The sequence below is a fragment of the Caretta caretta genome, chromosome 2 (assembly GCF_965140235.1).
Source record: "Caretta caretta isolate rCarCar2 chromosome 2, rCarCar1.hap1, whole genome shotgun sequence".
Lineage (NCBI taxonomy): Eukaryota > Metazoa > Chordata > Testudines > Cheloniidae > Caretta > Caretta caretta.
Genome location: NC_134207.1, coordinates 215,818,760 through 215,839,431, shown reverse-complemented (window position 1 = coordinate 215,839,431; position 20,672 = coordinate 215,818,760). Strand labels below are relative to the sequence as shown.

General features: G+C 39.8%; 1 protein-coding gene across 10 annotated transcripts in view; it reads right to left on the bottom strand.

Moving 5' to 3' along the window:
• Nucleotides 1-20,672, bottom strand: part of DGKB (diacylglycerol kinase beta) — a 521,988-nt gene that overhangs the window by 246,958 nt on the left and 254,358 nt on the right. For all 10 annotated transcript variants that reach the window (XM_048838274.2, XM_048838272.2, XM_075125825.1 and 7 more), the window contains one exon: nt 15,280-15,440. In XM_048838274.2, coding sequence (XP_048694231.2) covers nt 15,280-15,440 — 161 coding nt within the window. The remainder of the gene's footprint in view (nt 1-15,279; nt 15,441-20,672) is intronic.

Below are 20,672 nucleotides of genomic sequence, written 5' to 3'. Positions count from 1 at the left end.
TGCTGAAGGTGTGGTCAGAGGAAAAGGCAGATGCATTTGTGGCCCTCTGTAGCCTTTGCAACCTATCGTAAGAAACAGTAGCCCTCGTTGCTCTAGCATAGCATCTGGGGGACTGCCCTGCACAGAGCAGCAAATCAGGTAACTCCAAATGTGAGCTTTAAGCACCCATCACTCACCACTGCCTTGTGCTCTGTGCACTTGAGTCATAGATGAGGATCTGACTTAGGTTTGAAGGACATAAATCCACACCGTGTAGAGGTCAAGCACAGGAGTTTATTACATACAGCGCTGACGGAGTGTCACCTTGTTTATTAGGCTCAGAGACACTGTTAATCAATTGATTACAATGGAATATATGGATTTTTTATGGGAAGGGAAAGTGACGGGGTAGGCAGTCCCACACCCCCGGATAGGTTTAGCTGCAAGACATGATAGCACAGTAGCCAGTGGTCAAAAGGTTACATGGTCTTAATGTTAACAAATTAACATTTAGCATTTAATTAGTACTTTAATAAATGTATTAGTATAGAATATATGTTGAATTTAATTTGGGGTTTATAGGAATGAAGTAGCTCCTTTGATTGTTTAACAGATACATATCTAGGGGTAAAAGCAAAGAAACAGTGAAAGTATATGGCAATAAAGATTGTCTTTCAAGTTGCTTATTTGTGTTTTAAGGCAGGCATTGGTTCCTGGGAAAGGGAGGTGAGAGGAGGCCATATCTTATACTGACATGTTCCACACTTTTCATAAATTCAAGGTTGGATGTGTGGGAAGAACATCTCCCTACAGAAGAAACTAACACAACAGAAACAGTGCTTCTTTGTTCTATTTGCAACTTTGAATAAGTCACAATTATTGCCCCCAACATCTGACCAGGTTTTGCTGACCAGGCATAGCTTAACAAAAACAAGGTTATCTTTGCTTTCTCTTAGCTAATTACTATTTGCTAGGCCTCTGACCTCTTGACCAAACTCAGGACTTTGGGCCTGTACACAAATCCATATACCAGGTTATTACATCAGCAATGGCTTTTAACCCTTCAGGTTCTACAGTCATTTGTTTCCCAACACACTTTTGCATGGGAGGGGAATGTAAGGCCCACTACCATCGAATCAAACATTGAAAATACTGTACATTCAACATGAGTAGCAATTTTTAATATCTGAAGTGGTATGTATCTCTTCCATGGGATTTGTCTGGGTGATGGATTAAGTTACATTGTAAGACTCAGCTTCAAACATTATCTCATACAATTAGCCAGACATAATTAGACAGTAAAATGAGAGGTTATTAGTAGACATTCACTGATCTTGTTCATCTGGTAACCTGTGCAGTTTCCCAGAAGGCAAAGGCCAAAATGGACTACAGCATTTTATTTGACTAGCATTTGTGAATTCATGTATCATTATCTAAATATTACTTTTGATTGAGATCTCATTTAAGGCCTCTCGGTCTCATATCAAAATGTCAATAACCCTCCTAAGTTGGGAAATGTCATCTGACGAAGGCTGTACTTATTAATCTAATAACTTCAAAAAATGATCACAGTTGCTTTCAGAAAATTATTTTTCTCATTAGACCCCCATTGTTAAGTTTATTTTTTCCCTTCAAAAAATTAGTCCACATTCTTCAAAGATATATAATAACCTGAGTCTGAGAAAGCTACTTTTTGAACATATACCATAATCACCTGGACCTAGGAAACTTGTCCTGGAAATACTCTCTCCCCCACCGTCTTTAGAGGTTTAAAATAGCTTATTACTTTCAAACATTTAAAACACTTGTGGTATTTCTCTCTCTCTCATAACATTTTTATTTAAAACTGCAGAAATGATCGAATAGAAAAGTAATTATACTGTTACCTGTAAGATCAATAGTAAAACTCCCATTGATACAGTGGGAGTAGGAACAATTTCTAAGTCTAAGGAGAAATTTTATATTGTTACCCAACCAACAGATAGGAATCATGGGCTACAGCAGGGTCTGATGCTGGCAGAGCAACTGCCAGCTCATGCCAAAGTCACCATTGTCTCAACCGAATATTAACATATATATAGCTGGAATCTGTCCAGCTCAGGTGTGGGTTAATATTGGTAAAACAGGTACTCGAATTATAAGAAAACGTTTACTGTTTGGACTCTATCAAATGTTTGTGAGTTGCTGCCTGCATTAATCTTACTTGTAATATCTGTGTTCCATACTGTAATGCAATAATTGAACAGTTGTATTGTGAGCCTCTGTGACTGTATGACTCACCATACAGCACAGGGACGTTAATTATCACGCAGAGCTGCTCTTCTACAGAAATTGTGCCCCTCCTGAAAGAGGAGACTAATGGATACCAGATGGGTGTTGGGTGGATCTCACAACTGGAAACTCCCTACATCTGGATTGAGAAACCATCAACAAAATGACTAAAGACGTCTTATTGTTGTTCTGCTCCACTCCCCATGAAAAGAAGTCAAGCCAGTGGGCTCCTCCCATTAGCTGTGTTTTCAGTTCAGAGCACATGGAAGGAAAGGGACAGAAACCCCAAACCAAAGGAACTAAGGCTCTCTACGTTACTTGGATTCTGGGGGGACCGGGTGTTTCTTGACTTAAGCAAGAGATCCCCAGCTGCTTACCGTGGGTTAGTCCTAAAGGTCATATGCAGCTTGCTGATTAGAGAAGTCTGTATTACCTTTTGAAATCTAAAACTAACTCATTTGTGCATCTGTTTGCTTGTCTTAATCCTGTAAATAACTCTAATTTCCTTTTCCTATTTATAAAATCTTAATATAGTTTACTATATAATTGGCTACAAGTGTTGTCATTGTGTTTGGTGTGAGACCAAAAGCGCACCTGACCTGAGGTAAGTGCCTGGTCCTTTGGGATCAGGAGTAACCTGAATATTGCTGTGATTCTTAGCATAACAAGCCATCTACCACAAAGATACACTAACACAGGTGACAAGACAGACTAGAATACCTAAGGAGACTATAAGTGACTCCATGTGAAGGCTGTTAAAGTGCTGGAGGAGTTTGCACTTGAGGCAGTTCGTTGCTGAAATCTGAGCTCAAAACAAATTAGAGGTTTGTGTCTCATTTTTAACAGTCTGCCTTGAGGTTGGTACTCCTGCTTGTGTGTCGCCATTGGGAGCATTACAGAGGATATATTAATTTGCCTGAAGATTCCCTCTGCATTGTGGTTTATTAGGTGAGGATGCCTCCCACCTCTCCCCTACCCCATCTTAGTAGAGGTGGAGGAGGTCTACTGGTCCTGCAAGGAGATGGGCTTTGTTAGATGGGAGGATGTGCCTTTGGTGTTCTGGGAGCCTGTGCCACTTCCACTTCTTGCTGAGAACTCACATGGAGCTTGCCTGTGGGTGGGGGAAAGGCTGAAGGGGAGAGTCTCCATCTCTTTCAGTCACATATTAAGCTAGTTCACAGGAGGAGAGGTAGCTGACAAGCTCCCTCTGAGTCCTCTCCATCAGTTAAAACTCTCCTGGGCCTGCATTAGGTGCCCAAATGCTGCCGTGGACATCAGAGCTGGGCTTCAAGGCTTGCTTTGGGTCTGACCAGGAATGAGGTTTTCTCTCTAGCGAAGATTGGCAAGATGTCTGGTTGTTGTTTTTTTCCTTTCCTCTCAGAGGCCTGGTTGGTTAGGATGATGAGGATAAGGGATAGTAATGATAATTGAATAAATTAGGAAGGGGTAATATACATAGTAAGTTAGTAAGTGGTAATTACATTGAATAATATTTTTTGCAACTTGTGGCAGTGATGGAAAGAAGTTTTAGATGGCCAGTTCCTGGGGTAAACCTGAGCACAAGACCCAGGTTTTGGCTGGCATGGACCCCATTAGCTTGTGGAGCACAGGGAGATCTTACATTTTTCACTGACTGGAGCACTGCTAATCTACACCCTCAACCCCTCTTGTGTGGGAAATTAGGAGGATTCAACATTAGAGCTGAATCCTGTCTTCAGTAATGTTATAAATATGTAAACAGGGAGATTTAGTTAAGGATGCCAGCTCTCATTTGTTGTAGTTGTATGGCTTAAGGCACACTGCAGCCAAACAACATTGCAGGGGAGGGTCTCCCACTTTTAGTGTGATTAAAGTTAATAAAGTTTGAGCCTGTTGCCTTGATTCCACCCTTGGGACTCCTTGGGTCTGTGTCTTCATTCTCTTGCGTGTCCTGATCAATTGGCCCTGCCCACTGTACTGTCCTCTCCACACACGTGATGATGGTAGTAGCAGTGATGGGGGATGCTCAGATGCAAAAGCAGAGTATGACCTTTCCTTAACTGATTAAAATTCATTCTGCACCCAAGAAGTGTTGTAATTTTGGGGAGGATATGCTGTATTCTTCAGATATATTGGAGGGATTCAACCACAAAACTCAGCTCAGAGCTATCTATGGAGCTTCCATAAAACATAATTCATGATATCGTACTCGTATGGTGCCTGGCAAAGATACAGTGCTTAACCTATTTATATTATTATTCTTATATTCACATAGATTGCCCTATATTTACCTTCTTTTGACTCTTTTATGCACCTCATTCCAGCTATCCTTTTTAAAATGGTCTCTAGATTTTTTAAAGTCAATGTAACATTGTTTAGCATAACAATTGAAATTAGCATTACATTAGTTCGAGCAATCTTTGGCTGAAACTTTAAGAGTCCAAGAGTTAGAGAATACGTGTGAGAAAGAAATATATCCCTCCTCATATTTCTCTTATGCCATATAGTGACAATGTAGACAAAGCATAGAATTACAATATATCTGACCACTGTGAGCCAAAGCATTTGCATTAGAAGCGGCTGCACTTTTGTGCATGCGGCATAATTCTGAGTGAAGCATGTCACATAATGATTATTAATACCTGAATTTTAAGTGCATGTCATAATTTTGTCATAACAAAGAAGTGCAAGTTTTGAACATATAGACAGCTAGGAGGAGGGAAATAGGAGAAGTTTTATTTAATATAACATTAAAAATAATGCATCCTTGTCACAATTAGAACCATATCTATCTATCTATCTATGTATCTATAATTGTAACCCATTATTGGTTTTATGGACCTTTAGTCCTCCAGGAATTGTCACAAATACAAAGGATGTGATAAATTTTGCATGTGGATCTCTAGTTTAACTAAAGGAGCTGTAAAATCACATACAGCAAGGCAGCTCTCTAATGACTGCGAGTCTGCAGAGTCTCCTGAGCACAAATTGTTCCAACAAGGGCCTGGAATAAATTATGTTCAGTAATTTGCCTCTAGATCCACCTGGTTCAGATGGTAGCATACAACTAACTGTTTCTTGGCTAAATCTGCCCACTTTTAGTTAAATCATGTTCCTTTTGGGATTTCGCCATAAAAATGTAGAAAACATGCAGTTCTGGAGATATGAAGAATATTTTTGTACCACTGGAACTTCAGTTAGAATGTAAACTCCTTAGTCATGTAAATAATGCAAATGTCAACAAATTCTAGGCCCTTGGAGATTTTAAGACAATAGGGTATATTTATCCCCATTACCCCCACGTAGTATTAATAAAAAAATCAATAATATATATAATTATACATTTTGTGACATGAAAAAAATCCTCACATATAAAAAATCTCCCAGGGCTAAATCTTTCTTTCTTTCTTGAATAAATTTTCTCTGTTTCCTGGTTCCCATGTCTGTTGGGTTTGTACCATTCCCAAAGTTCTGTTTTAGATGCTGTTCTCACCTAGGATATCCCCCTTTTTTTTTTTTCCCTGAGGAGATAGCTCTGAGCTGAGTTTTGTGGTTGAATCCCTCCAATATATCTGAAGAATACAGCATATCCTCCCCAAAATTACAACACTTCTTGGGTGCAGAATGAATTTTAATCAGTTAAGGAAAGGTCATACTCTGCTTTTGCATCTGAGCATCCCCCATCACTGCTACTACCATCATCACGTGTGTGGAGAGGACAGTACAGTGGGCAGGGCCAATTGATCAGGACACGCAAGAGAATGAAGACACAGACCCAAGGAGTCCCAAGGGTGGAATCAAGGCAACAGGCTCAAACTTTATTAACTTTAATCACACTAAAAGTGGGAGACCCTCCCCTGCAATGTTGTTTGGCTCAGTCATGCCCATTTCAGATCTCACAGCTCTATGTCTGGTTTTTTTACCTCTTTCTCTACATGCAAAATCTCAAGGTTCTCTTTCTCTCTCTCTGGCCAGTCTGTCTCTTTCAGTTCGGTTTTTCATCTTCTATTTCATCATGACTAACTCACTTTCTGAACACCATGCTCTTTTCTACAAACACATTGCCTTGGGCTTAATTTCTCTACTTCACCTCCACTTCCACTCATATTTTCTCCCACAATCTCTGCCTCCCTCTTCAAGGCCATTTTCTCTATTATCTGAGCCTCTTCTTACCTACAGCTCAGTGAGACTCAAGACCAAACTCCCTGCTTAACCACAATATTCTTGACCTTGATATATGCTATTGTTGGTCCTTCACTTTATCGTTCTTTTGGACTCACAAAATTCATGCCATTACTAACAAGAGGAATTACGAAATCAGCCTAAGGACTAGAGGAAGATGCAATGTCCCCTGATTTGATACAATTCCACACACTTTTCTTCTTATATATATGAAAAAAAAAAAACAATCATACATGCCATATATGGAAGGATATCACATTTCCTTCAAGAATTACTAAGAATAACATTAACAAGAGGAATATACATCATACATTATAATACTATGAATGAAGTACTATGATAAACTGGTAATCTTTACTTAGTACATTACAAATTTCATACGGAGATAACAATACCTTACATATATAAAGAGTAATATTGTACTTAGACTAATATATATGTAAGTTAATTATGCACTACATAGCTGATTTAGTTGCATTTACCTAAGGATGTGTTCTAATCTTGTTGCAGATTAATGTCTTTAGCCATCCACTCTCATTTATCATTGTCACTTGTGACACTGTAGCGCTGGCTAAATTGTTTTGTAACATCTAGCTTTAAAAATACAAAACAAAAAACAAAAACAAAAAATCCAAAAAACCCAACCCTGCACAATACAAAAGGACTTTGCAAGTTTCAAATTTTCTACCAACTAAATTAAAGTTAGATATAAAAAACAGTAGGAAAGCTTAGGTTTAGTTTTCTATACTTCTATCCACAACATCTCTCTACATTTAATTTAATGCAATTAAATGTATCAATCATTAAATTTAATATAAACCACCTCAGAAAAATTCTATAAAATGTATTTTCAAAATTCTTTACAAGTTAAAGACAAGGATTTAGGAGTATGCTGCATGCTTTTCCAACAGTTCCACTTATAGATTTTACTAGTTATAGGAAACAACTCACCTTCTTGTCTTTGCCTCTGCGATGCGAGAATGATTTTACATGACAGGAATGAGCAATCAATGATAAAAATTGCGTACATTACTCATAAATCTGAAAAGAAGAGACTTCCATTTTTCGTTCAAACTGCAAACCAATATATTAATCTACTTGTAGAAAGTTAAATAAAAACAATAATAAGCAAATATTGATCATTTCTTTAGAATACCAAGGGAAAAGTTGGTGTCAGGAACAGTTTTTTAAACTAATTCAGGATTGAGGGGTTCATGAAATAGAAAATTGCATAAAATTTAACATCTCAAAATTATGGTAAATGTGGTACATAAGTTGCAGTGTGGTGCACTGCATCACTTTCTTCCTGTCTGTTAAACCACTACAAAACAATTTTCAATGCACTGAAGCATCAAAATGTGAAGGGATGTTGATTTGTTCTTTATCTACTTCACTTCTGATTATGAGATCTTTTCCACGCATTGAGAAAAATGGTTAGGTATAACTGGTCATTTGTAAGACTGGTATTTGTAAAATTGTGGTTCTTCTGTATATTTATGTGCACATGAATGCGTGTGCGCACACACACACACAAGCTCTCATATATGTATCTCTTCTGTTATTCAATCCACCTCAGTGCTAGCATGAAGGGGAATAAGAGGAATTATAGGCACACACTGGTCCGGTTAGCCTCCCAGCACAAACCTACAATACTTTTCAGGTAATTGTAATGTGTACGTGACAGCACACAATATGCATGCACACACAGTACTTTGGGACAGTGGGGAGAGGAATTATTGACTGTGATAGAGATTTATGAAGGACCAATGGTATGTAAATAAAAGGTGGAAAAAATTGGCAAATTTTGTGGAAGAATATCCTGCTGGCAAGAAAAATAAGCAATGGAAATGGTAGAAGTCCAACTGCTTGGGATTTTTTTTTTATAATAAACTGTCCAAAAACACTAGAAAATGTGCTGTGGGGAATTATCTTCTTTTGCAAAAAGATGGACTGACAGTCTAAAAGGTCTTTACCATCCCTATCTGCTATAATGATCTGCGGTTCCATATGTTAGAAGTAGAGCTGATTAAAAACTGCCAATTTTTGTGTGTGGGAAATTTTAAAAAAAATATCCCCAGAATTTACTACATTTTTGGGGTTTCCAAAAAACACCACCACTTTTTTGGGTGGGGTGTATAAAGAGCCTTTATAGTTCATTTCTTCTTCTTGTCTGACAAAACCTAACATATTTATAGAAAAAAAAATTAACCAAAAACTGAAAACGTCTACTGAAGGAATTCAGTTTTCAACTTCTATTCTTTTCTTGTTGGGAATTTTTTTTTTTTTTTTGCATAGGTCAAAAAGGCTATTTTTTGTTAAATAAATGGAAATTGATCAGCGTAGTGAAAAAGCCGAAGTGGAGTAAGGACAATTCATCCAACAAAAGTAGTGAAATTTGTTAAATGAGTTAATCATTTTAATGGTCAAATTAAACAAGCCAGTTAAAGATCAGACTAACACAACTGTGTATTTGAGGCAATCATTTCAAGGCTCTACCCTATATAAGGATCTGTATGAATGGACTCCGGGATCATGTCAGAGCCCCATCTCCATCAACAAGACTCTGCATGGGTGCAAGCGGTTCACTCATGAAGATTAGGCTGCAGGATTTAGGTCTAGCATATGATTTACCCTTTACTAATATGGCACTTTTTATAAAAATCCACATTTGTTAATAGATGAACTGTTCTTTTTCTAATTTAGCTTTCTTTCTTTTTTTAATCAGAAGTGCGTTGTATCAGAGGGATAATATTGTTTATTTTGTAGTGTAATCTTCTTTCTGATAGAGAAATAATGCAAAATATCATAGCATTCTATTAGCAACCGGTACACATTTTGGCCCTGATTCAGCAAACACTAAAGCACATGTTTATGTTCATTCCAATTCAGCAAAGCACTTAAGCACTGGCTTTAAATTAAGCATGTGCATGAATCTCACATTCATCAATGGGATTTAAGCTCACACTTGTCTAGCTTCAACTTCTAGCCATTGAATTGTGTTAGACCTTTCTCTGCTAAACTCAAGAGACCATTATCAAATATTTGTTCCCTATCTAGATACTTATAGACTCTAATCAAGTCAACCCTTAACCTTCCCTTTGTTAAACGAAATAGATTAAGCTCCTGGAGTCTACCACTACAAGGCAGGTTTTCTAATCCTTTAATCATTCTCGTGGCTCTTCTCTGTACCCTCTCCAATTTATCAACATCCTTCTTGAACTATGAACACCAAAACTGGACACAGTGTTCCAGCATCAGTCACACCAGTGTCAAATATAAAGGCAAGAAAACCTCTCTAACTCCTGCACAAGATTCTCCTGTTGCACAGGGAGATCATGTTCAGCTGATTATTCTCTACCCCCCCTCAAATCTTTTTCAGTCACTGCTTCCGGGGATATAGTCCTCCATTGCCTAATAAGTATTGCCTAGTATTTATTTGTTCCTAGATGTATACATTTACACCTAGCTATGTTAGAGTGCAAACTGTTTGTTTGTGCCTAGCTTACCAAGCGATCCAGATCGCTCTCAGTCAGTGACCTGTCCTCTTCATTATTTGCCATTCCCCCAATTTTTGTGTGATTTGCAAACTTTCAGTGATGATAAAAATATTAAATAGTGTAGGCCAAGAGCTGATCCCTGCTGGACCCCACTAGAAACACTCCCACTCGATGAAATTCCCTGTGCATGGTTACATTTTGAGACCTGTCAGTTACCCGGCTTTTAATCCATTTAATGTGTGCCATGTTAATTTTATATAGTTCTACTTTTTTAATCAAAATGTTGTGAGGTACCAAATCAAAAACCTTACAGATGGCTAAGTATATTACATCAACACTATTACCTTTATCAACCAAACTTGTAATATGTAACACATTTGTTTGACAGGATCTATTTTCCATGAACCCATGTCAAGACAAACCGAAAAATAATACTGTACCTGAATATTATGAATGACAATATCGTACTTTGTAGAAATCAGTATAGTCTGAAAGAGGTAGGTGGAGTACAAGATTGAACAGTACACTGTGAGACCATTACTGTCAGCTAGATGACTATCATATTTAGACTCTGCCATTATTGACTAAAATCTATATTAGCCCTTTGATTAAAACTCCTGTCTCTACATAAATGTCTCATAGATGTCAGCAGGAAGTCCGCAGATAGAACAAGAATAAAATATGCCCCCAAGTTGTTTTAACTGAGATTTTCCTTCACTTCTGCTGAAATGAATGAAGAAAATGTAATGGAAGAGGATGCTGACAACTTAGGAGATAGTGATGGGGAGCTAGAACCATAACTGCAACTTTATGATTATAAGAAGTAAGCAGTCATATTTTTTTTTACATTGGCGGAATAAGAGGCTGTTAGTAACTTGCTAAAGCTGAGGAATAGTAAATCATGACCGTGCAAATATCTATTTGATAGTGCATTTGGTTGGTAATATATTATGTATCGTAAAAGTACACTTGTCTTTGTTGTGAACCTTTGCTACCTTCTGACAATTTTGCAGGAAACACATACTGATTTCAGTTCATCAACAGTACTGATATGAATGAGGCTTCCACTCATTATGGTGACTTTTTTTTTCCTCTTTTTTTTTTTTAAACAGCATGTATTACTGAGTTGTTTCTCATGGAACCTGGAGAATATTTCCAGATATTTTTGAATCTTCTCACTGCCTTACTCATATATACTTGCAATGCAGATTTTTTTTGGTTGAAAACTATCCAAATTAGAATTAACTAGGATGATTAAGAGTTGTTAAGAAATCAATATTGCATGTTGTGAAAACAGAACGGGGCTAAGGTGCTTGACTAGCACAAGCACTGTTTTGGCATTAGGGCTGAGTATCTATTGGTATTAGCAAAGAAACCTGATTCAGTTGGATTGAGTACTTGCATTGCCGTTTGCACATGGACCATTAGTTCTACACCTGGAGATAAAGTCACAAATTTACCAGTCTTCTGCACCTGTACTTACACTGGGGCTAAGTGTGTTTACAATGCCACCAAATCAGAATGGTAGCACTTAAACATTTTTGCATTGTCGCAAGGTTCCATTTGGACCTCAATGTACCCTGTGTGAAAGGAAGGTGGCCGGCCCTGCATTTCAATTAAATGCAACTCTATACAATGGTTGCCACTGTGCTAAGTGGGCTTTTGGAATTCCCAGTGTAAGAGTCTAATCTTAGCACAATTTCCTACAGTAGCATTATCTACATAAATGCAAAATAAAATAACGGTGTCTGAGGAGCTACAACTGAAGTCAATTGGAGCTACACAAATGCACACACTGAATTTATGCTTGTTTAGGCTGCTGTCATTTATGTCACTCTAAGAAAACCCTATTTGTTTACTTACCCACTTCTACAACTTCACATTGTTTGCATAATAAATATAAGATACCAGTGAATGCAAAATTCCCTTTGATGGTCCAACAAAACTGGATATTGCTGAAGGATACTCATTCCGAAATCAATTGTGTGTTTGAGATGGGCATGGTGATCCTTGTTCCAAAGAGGGCTGTCACCAGGAGTTCTTAGTGTTCCAACTGCTACACACCTTGAGGAAGCAGAAATGTCTACTCCAAAAGTTGAAAGATCTTGAGTCAGACCCCCAAAATTATGAGATGTTTGTTTTTTTTAAAAAAATAATGTTATGTTTCTGATCTGTCTTCTGTTTTCTGAACTCCCATTGCTCATCCCCAGCATGTGTAGGGTATCATAGAATCATAGAATATCAGGGTTGGAAGGGACCTCCGGAGGTCATCTAGTCCAACCCCCTGCTCAAAGCAGAACCAATCCCCAACTAAATCATCCCAGCCAGGGTAGTTACAGTGTTGCCAACTCTCCAGAATAAGGTGGTTTTGGCCCTCGCTCAGGAGTTCCTGCTAGAAGACCTGAGGGAGATCAAATTACAAAAATCTGTATGAAGTGCTGCCTAATGGTGTGGGGCTTACAGCTTCCCCAAAGTCCCAAAATGCCAACTAATTAATTCATAGACTAAGATCAGAAGGGACCATTATGATCGTCTAGTCTGACCTCCTGCACAACACAACAAGGCCATGGAATCTCACCCACCAACTCCTGTAAAAAAACCCTAACTTATGTCTGAGCTATTGAAGTCCTCAAATCGTGGTTTAAATACTTCAAGGTGCAGAGAATCCTCCAACAAGTGACCCGTGCCCCACGCTGCAGAGGAAAGAAAAAACCTGCCCTGGGGGAAAATTCCTTCCTGACCCCAAATATGGCGATCAGCTAAACCCTGAGCATGTGGACAAGTTTTACCAGTCAGACACCCAGGGAATAATTCTCTGTAGTAACTAAGATCCCACCCCATCTAACATCCCATCACAGGCCATTGGGCATATCTACCGCGAGGAGTCAAAGATCAATTAATTGCCAAAATTAGGCTATCCCATCATATCATCTCCTCCATAAACTTATCAAGCTTTGTCTTGAAGCCCGATATGTCTTTTGCCCCCACTGCTTCCCTTGGAAGGCTGTTCCAGAACTTCACTCCTCTGATGGTTAGAAACCTTTGTCTAATTTCAAGTCTAAACTTCCTGATGGCCAGTTTATATCCATTTGTTCTTGTGTCCACACTGGTACTGAGTTTAAATAATTCTTCTCCCTCCATGGTATTTATCCCTCTGTTATATTTATAGAGAGAAGTCATATCTCTTCTCAGCCTTCTTTTGGTTAGGCTAAACAAGCCAAGCTCTTTGAGTCTCCTTTCATAAGACAGGTTTTCCATTCCTCGGATCATCCAATGACACTCCACCAGGCTTACATCTGCCCATCCTCCAACCCCATATCAATTAATGATAGCTCCCTGCCCATATCAATACTGTACCCCTTCGGAGCTCCATCAATTAATTTGTGTGTCCCCAGCCCCACATCAACTTTGCCCATCCATCCTCACATCAATTCTGCACCCCCTGCCAACCCCCCACCATCTGTTCCTTGCTGCCTCTACATACCTTTGCTCCTCTACAGCTCCAGGAGCTCTTTAGGCCAAGTCTATACTATATGCTTACATCAGGATAACTATGTCGCTTGTGAAAAATCCACACCCCTGAGCGACGCAGTTAAACCAACACAACCCTTGGTGTAGACAGCGTATGTCAACAGGAGAGCCCCCCTGCCCTGCCCTGGTCAACATAGCTACCGCCTCTTGTGGAGGTGGATTAACTATGCCAACAGAAGAAGCTCTCCCATCGCCATAGCAGTGTCTTCACTATCCCCAGCCCCAGCCCTGGAGGAGGCCATTTCCAGGAGCTCTTTAACTCCCAGCCCCAAACCTGGGGCAAAGAAACTCCAGAAGTGGCTCCTTCTACTCCTTCCCAGGCCTGATGTTGAAGGATTAAAGGAGGAGGGAGGAGGAGCTGACCCACTTTCCACAAGAGGGAAGAGGGGAGAAGGGTGCAGAGCCACCATGAGCTGCTGGGATCTTTTCTGCTGTCTCCTGTGAAAATGGTATGCATTCAGTGTTCAGGCTTGAAAAGAGAAAAAGCCAAGACAGTGCAGCATTCAGACTTGTTTCCTTCCTCCACATGTGCTATTCTCTCTCATCAAGCATTTTCTGAAAGTAGAGTTCTAAGTTCCTATACATAATCACACTATATCACCCTTAATTGGGAAGCTGTTTATCTTAATATCCCTTTTGTCACATTTATATGAGGTAGCAAAATTAAACATGAATAGCATAACCTGCTTACATACTTAACATTCTCTTCTGTCCCTATGATGGGGTGGATAAACACCGCACCAGGGTGGAAGGGGTTAAGGAGCTGATTTGGGCTGGAGCAGCACTGCTCCTCAGTAGTGGGGAGCCCTAGGAAGGGAGCCAGCTGTTGAGCTTCTGAGTCCCAGGAAGAGGCCTGGTAGCTAGCAGAGTCTCTGCCCTCACAGAAACAGAACACAGATCCCCTGTGCTAAAAAGGGGAGACCCAGAAAATTTGAGAGCAGACTGTGGACCATCCAGGGTTCCTCTGAAGAAAGAAAGGCCAAATATCCTGGGTCACTTATCAGGGAAGCTGTTGCATTATCCAAATAATGGATAACTTTGCCACCTTGACTGACATTCGCTTAAACCACTGTGAAGGTGTGGGAAAAATCAGACTTAGCAGTGCCTGTACTAAGAATGAACCTTTCAGAACAACGCATACCACCTACTGGTGATCCAATAAACCTAGGGACCAAATCCTACTTTCAATAAAGCCAATGGCGATCTCTCTCCCCCACCCCACCCCCCAACTTTGACTCCCATGGAGCAGAAACAGGCCACAATGTGGAAGAAATGAAGAGTTGTGCAAAGTACTTTCCAGAATGGAAGATTCTGTGAATTCACATGTATGGGATTGAACCAAAAAGATTCTCTTTATTTGAGAACTACCCTGATGATCTGATAGCAGAGTAAAGGAGAGGGGAAGGGGAAGAAGCAGCAAACTTAAATAAGTACTAATGAACCCCTCCCCCCCACTGTTCTTCAGTATGATTTTGAATGTATGAATATTAACAGACAAGGTGACTAAGAGGGGTTAATAATGCTTAGTCTTCTTTTATATTTTATGGGGTCTTTATAGTGACACTCCTAATTTAGTACTGCAGCTGCTCATCACACCATTAAGAACAACATGACTTTCTCCTCTATACATAGGTGGGTGGAAGATTCTGAAAAATAATTCTAGTTTGAATGTGAAAGTAAATTTATGCAAATCGTTGTCAGTCACCTATGTATTCATTTTACTAGCAAAATGACATCATAAATGATCTCTAGCCAGTCATACTTCACTCTGAGACACGCATGCATACATTTATTCAGAACAGAAAAAAATATCACTGAAGGCTAAGCATGACTTTCTTACCACGCCAATAGAAAAGTAATTATTGATGATGCTGTAAGGCACTGGGTCGCCTTTCTCATCTTTATCATTGGGTATGACTTCAAATTTCCATCTGTCCAGCAAGATCTCTGTGCTGTTCTCAATGTCTTTCAAGATCTTCATCAGATTCTCACCTTCATATCCTAGCAAAGGGTGAACATGATGATTTTTAATAAATGTGACAAACTCTGCTGATGTTACCCCCATTCCTAGTTAGGAAAATTGTATCTGCACATATAAAACCTGAAGCACAGAATTATATTTTTCTCCATTACCAATCTTCCAGTAACTATAATTAAGGGAAATGTAAATACAATGCTAACTTCTGCACTCAGCCATATCAATATAAACTTAAAATGACTTCACTGATTTCAATAGACTTTGGATTTACACTCAGTGTAACTGTGAGCAGATTTGATCTACTAACTGGAATTTTCCAGCAGTTACCTGATTGTATTCAGACACCACCAAGCTAAACTTTGCAGCATGTTTATGCTATACAGTGAATGTTAACATGTAAAATACTTTCATTTCAAAATATACGTACAGAGGTTAAAAGAGCAGAGGCAGTGCCCTAAGAAAGTATGACAGTATGCTGAGGAGTTAAAACTTCTGTTCATGTGTCTATCGCTTTTGTCAAAGTTTCCAAAGAGATTTGTGGTAACACAACCAAATGCCTGGAAACCATTCCGAACTGAGAAGCATAGTGATCAGCAGATTAACTGGTTTTCCATATTTTGATTACAGTCTGGAAAGTTCATCCAGACGTTGAGTCACTTTGCTGTTGGTGTGCTCAGCTTTTGACAGCAGCAATACAAGTCCCTGTGTGTTTTCTAAATAGAAATTATAGCAGTGATTTTTCCCGAACATAGGGTTACTTAGCATAACCCTAATAAAGTGTGGTGTTAGTATAATAAATGAAGTATGGTGCATCCACTTTTATTCTATGCATCCTCCCTTCCTCTTCCCAATGGGCACATACCTTAGGCCTGATCCTGTGGATATAGAAGTCTACTCCTATGAGTAGACCACTTGCCTGGCACTTCTGGTAACTAAATAGGCCCTCCACTAGAATACTGACTGCACCATACATTGTATTGGGTAGGAATGGACTTAATTACAATCTGCAGAGCCCCAAGAAGCTACACCCTGCACAACAGGAAAAGGGGACTTCATTGACCAACTTCATATGCTGTTCAGACAAAATGGCTGTGCAGCAGCAACCCTAGATCCATGGATTTACTCCTTCTCCAAAGCAAGATTAAGTGCATGTAGACAAGAATATGTCCATGCTGGGTCACCACCAGTGTCAGCAGTAAAAACGTATGTCCAAACCAAGCAATGGGTCTACTTGCTGTTAAAGGTATGGTAGAGGGTGACGAGTACCAACAGTTATTTTTATCTCTGCAAATACATCAGATCTGAGACCCCCATTAGTTTTAAAACCAAGTAGGTGTGAATGTTTTGAACCAATCTGCAGATAGTAGTTGCCATGAACACAGGCAACCACATCCATTGATTGGTGCAAAGTCCTACTGTTGCAATGAGTGTGTCCAAAGCCATTCAAACCCCTCCTAGACTCTTTCAATTGTGATCTACACTGGTATGTAGTGGCATAGCTACATATTGCCACCCTCCACATACAGCAGCAGTGCATCTGATTCTCTGAGTACCATAGTTACTTGTTTCACTATTTATACTTCATGCCTGGAGTCTGTATCTTTGAGAAGGGAAAATCACTCACCGGAAATTCAGTTTGCAGAGGTCTCATCTTTTCTCCTATCCTATGGATGGTTCAGAAAATCAGTGTTATGGTGCTGTTTACCAGGAAGATAGGAGGCAAAGAATAGTGAAAGACCGAGAATAAAGAGCATTGACTCTTCCCACCATCTGATCAGTAAATTTCAAACTGATACCTCTCAGTCCAGATGGGATAACTCAGAACAAGGGAAAAGAGAGAAGGTTGCCGGATGGGAGAAGAGGAGGGAACTTGACAAATTTAATCACAAGTGAGTAATTTTCCATTGTCCCCATCTTTGTCTCCATCTTCTTCCATCTTGCAGGAGATTCCAGACAATCATCAGACATAGCACACAGATGCGTCAGAGGGGGTTGGTTTGGGGAGCCTTACAAGCTAAGTTTGCCTCTGCTGTTAACGTTTTCCTAGTAGAAGGCACTCACACTCTGGTGATGGGTATGTAAGATAGACAGTATATGATTAAAGTGGAAAGCAAGAACCATGTAATGGCCTTGCACATTTCTACTGAAATTATGTTGGCCTTTTCAGCACAGGAGGAAGAATATACCCAGAGTACAGTGGGCTTTCACTGGCAGAGGTGGAGTCTTCCCCATCTACAAATCAGATTAATAACTGATTTAGTCAACAACTGACAGCTGCATGGAAGCCAGAGACCTATGCCTTGGTTCATGGGAATGGACAGACTCTTCACCCTTCTCATGGGCTATATATGGTGCAGGTAAAATCTAAAAAAAACTCTTTTTACATCCAGAAAAAGTTTCTTCTCAAAGGAATTGGAGGGATTCAAACAGAGGGTTGGCAAGACCACAGACTCATTCATGTGGAATTCCAAAATCGATCTAGAGCTAGTGACAACTGGACAGTGATAATTAGGAAGAACAATAATTATCCAATACGCTGAACAGGGGTATAACAATTAATAGAGTCACTTTCACAGTCAACAAATGCAAGAAAACTTTTCATACATATCCCAATTCTGGACCACACTTGGCAAGTCTCATTGAGCGCTAACATTTCTGAAAACTAGTTCCCATAAGAAGAGGGCATTTTTAAAAATGGAGGCATTAGTATGGCATGAAAAATTCCATTTAACTCTGGCCAAGATAGCTGAAACCTGAATACAGAGAGGGGAATTTCAGGCACTGATGACCTCAGATAAAAAAAAAACTGTGAGACTTTTTGAACAGAAAGCTTGAAGGTGTGGTATGCCTGCATGCACAGCAATTAAATAAGGCCATCAAGACCCATGATTAATGTTCTTGATCAATGGCTTGCAGGTATTAAAGTCAATATACTTCCTTTCTCTATGAACTTGTTTCATTCATCCTCTAGGCCATAAAGTAGAGGAAGATAGAGTTGAGGTAGGGGACTAGACCCTAGAAGAGGAAATCAGGGCAGATTGAAACGGTCCACATGTGCACCATCACTAGATCCAGGGACTTGGAGGGCAGAATCTACAAGGCCAGGTGGGGAAAAACCTGAATAGTGACTGCCTTGTCCACTCTAAACTCTGATCTTGCATAACTTCCAGGGAATTAAAGGGAGTTTAGGAAAGGGATAAACTCTTTTTACCTGTCCCACAGAAGGGATCTCAGTAAGAGGGTGTAAGGCCTAAGACCAGAATACTTGTCATGGGATCTGGAGACAGATCAAAACACTGAAAAAGATCCTTACAGATGGCATAAAAAGAAAGGATGCCTCTTAATTTAACTTCCTTTCCCCAAGGATAAGGGAACAGAAGTCTAAACTGGATCCCCTTTCATTCCCTCTCACACTGGAGAAAAAAAATAGATTTGAGAACTGAGGCATGGGGCTGCACTCAATGCTTTTGAGGAAAAGAGTGTCTGGAGCTCGTAAAGTGAAGCCAACGTCTGATTCTCTATACAGACAAAGTCATGAGCCATATAAGGCTCTGTCGCAAGCAGCACTGCAACATACCTCCCATGAGACAATGGGCAAGTTACCCCACACATCCACGCCTCATGCTCACCATTGACAAAACAGGGACACAATAATCTACCTCTGGGTGATGTGTGAGAACTGACTCATTAATATTTGAAAAAAAGTTCTCTAAGATGCAAAGAGAGAAGGTGCTATATAATGCAAAATAGTATAGAACAAGACATTGACCTACTAAGAGCTTTGCCATAGCTCTCACTGCATCACAGATAAAAGCAGTTCTCGCTCTCTCCTCCTCCCCCCCCCCAATATACTCAATGCTGATCTGGAAAAAATGACGGTTAGGTCTGAGATCTACAAGTAAAGAATCTAAGAGGAGAGGTAAGTCCAACCTCTGTAGAAAATCAACAAGAGCAGCAAATCTAAGGGACAATACAGAGACCTCAAAAAATCTATAGAGGAAGTTTTAGCTATCAGTAAGAATGGTCATAGAAGCTGAGAGAACAAAATGTCTGAAATGTGGTATTCCATTCCTGAGACACAGTAGCATGAGATATGCATACTGTCTCTAAGTTTGTAGCAAAATGTTTCGCTGAAGGGGGCTGGGTAAGGTTTTTGAGAAGTCTAATAAAACTCTTTTTATTTAAAATTGCACCTTCTAGACAGTTTCTCTGGTATTCTTCCCTACTGATACCTTAATGATGTTCTGCTTACTTATATAGGACCATTTATCAAGGCTTCCATTCCTTCTCCAGACCTTTGCACACTTGGTAAAAACATGCTGATTCATGTATCAAATCCATTTTGGGGATGAAATGTTCATCAATATTTTTAAACAATGTCATAGTTATTTTTACCTCTTTCCATTAGCAAAGGCAAATGATTTAAAAATATCTTCCATCAAGAGGGACTGTCTAAGCAGGAATTAGGGAGAAGATAAGCCTGACCTACCAGATTGTTCTGTCTAAGGCTTGGGAAGTGGACAGTTATCATGCACTGAAAAGGCACCAGAGAGGAAGCTAAAAAGTCCCTGAAATGTCTGGATACTCAACAGACATTGTAACTCAAAAGGGAGCATTGTAGCATGCAAGCTAGTGAGATTTCTCCAGAGAGCCTTCTGATGGGGAGAGATACCACAGCAAAGAAACACACACACACACAGTTGAAGGGCAACCTGTCACCGTGGAGTAGAAGAACTAAAATGAATTTCACCCAGTGACTGACAAGAGAACAGCAGTTCCAAATGAACCAACAGACAATACAACCTGCCTGAGCTACAACAGAAAAAACAGGAGGGAAAACAGCCTCTAAGGAGAGAAGTATTAGGAAGATGAGCCTCCCCCCCAGTATCAGAGACCAACAGAAATTCCTATTAAACAAAGGAAAAGAGGATGGAGAAACCTAGATCCAGGACTTAGGCATTGCGATGTTCAGTGTCTGGAGCATCACAGGAAGAACACTGTCATCCACAAAGACAGAGTCAGGCTTGTAAGCTCCATGTAGAATCAATGAGGAGAGAAGGGCACCTTTGAACTGCCAGCACGCTAGGCGGGGAGCTGCCCAAGCTAGCCAATTTGAGATGCTGATGAGAGGAGTGTGTCCTAAGCCCCGCCTCCCTCTCTCAGAGATAGGCACCCATCTCCTGGCTGCAGGGAGGTGCCTATCTCTGCTAGCGATCCACAAACTACAGGAAGATAAGTGTTCCTCTGTCTAACTT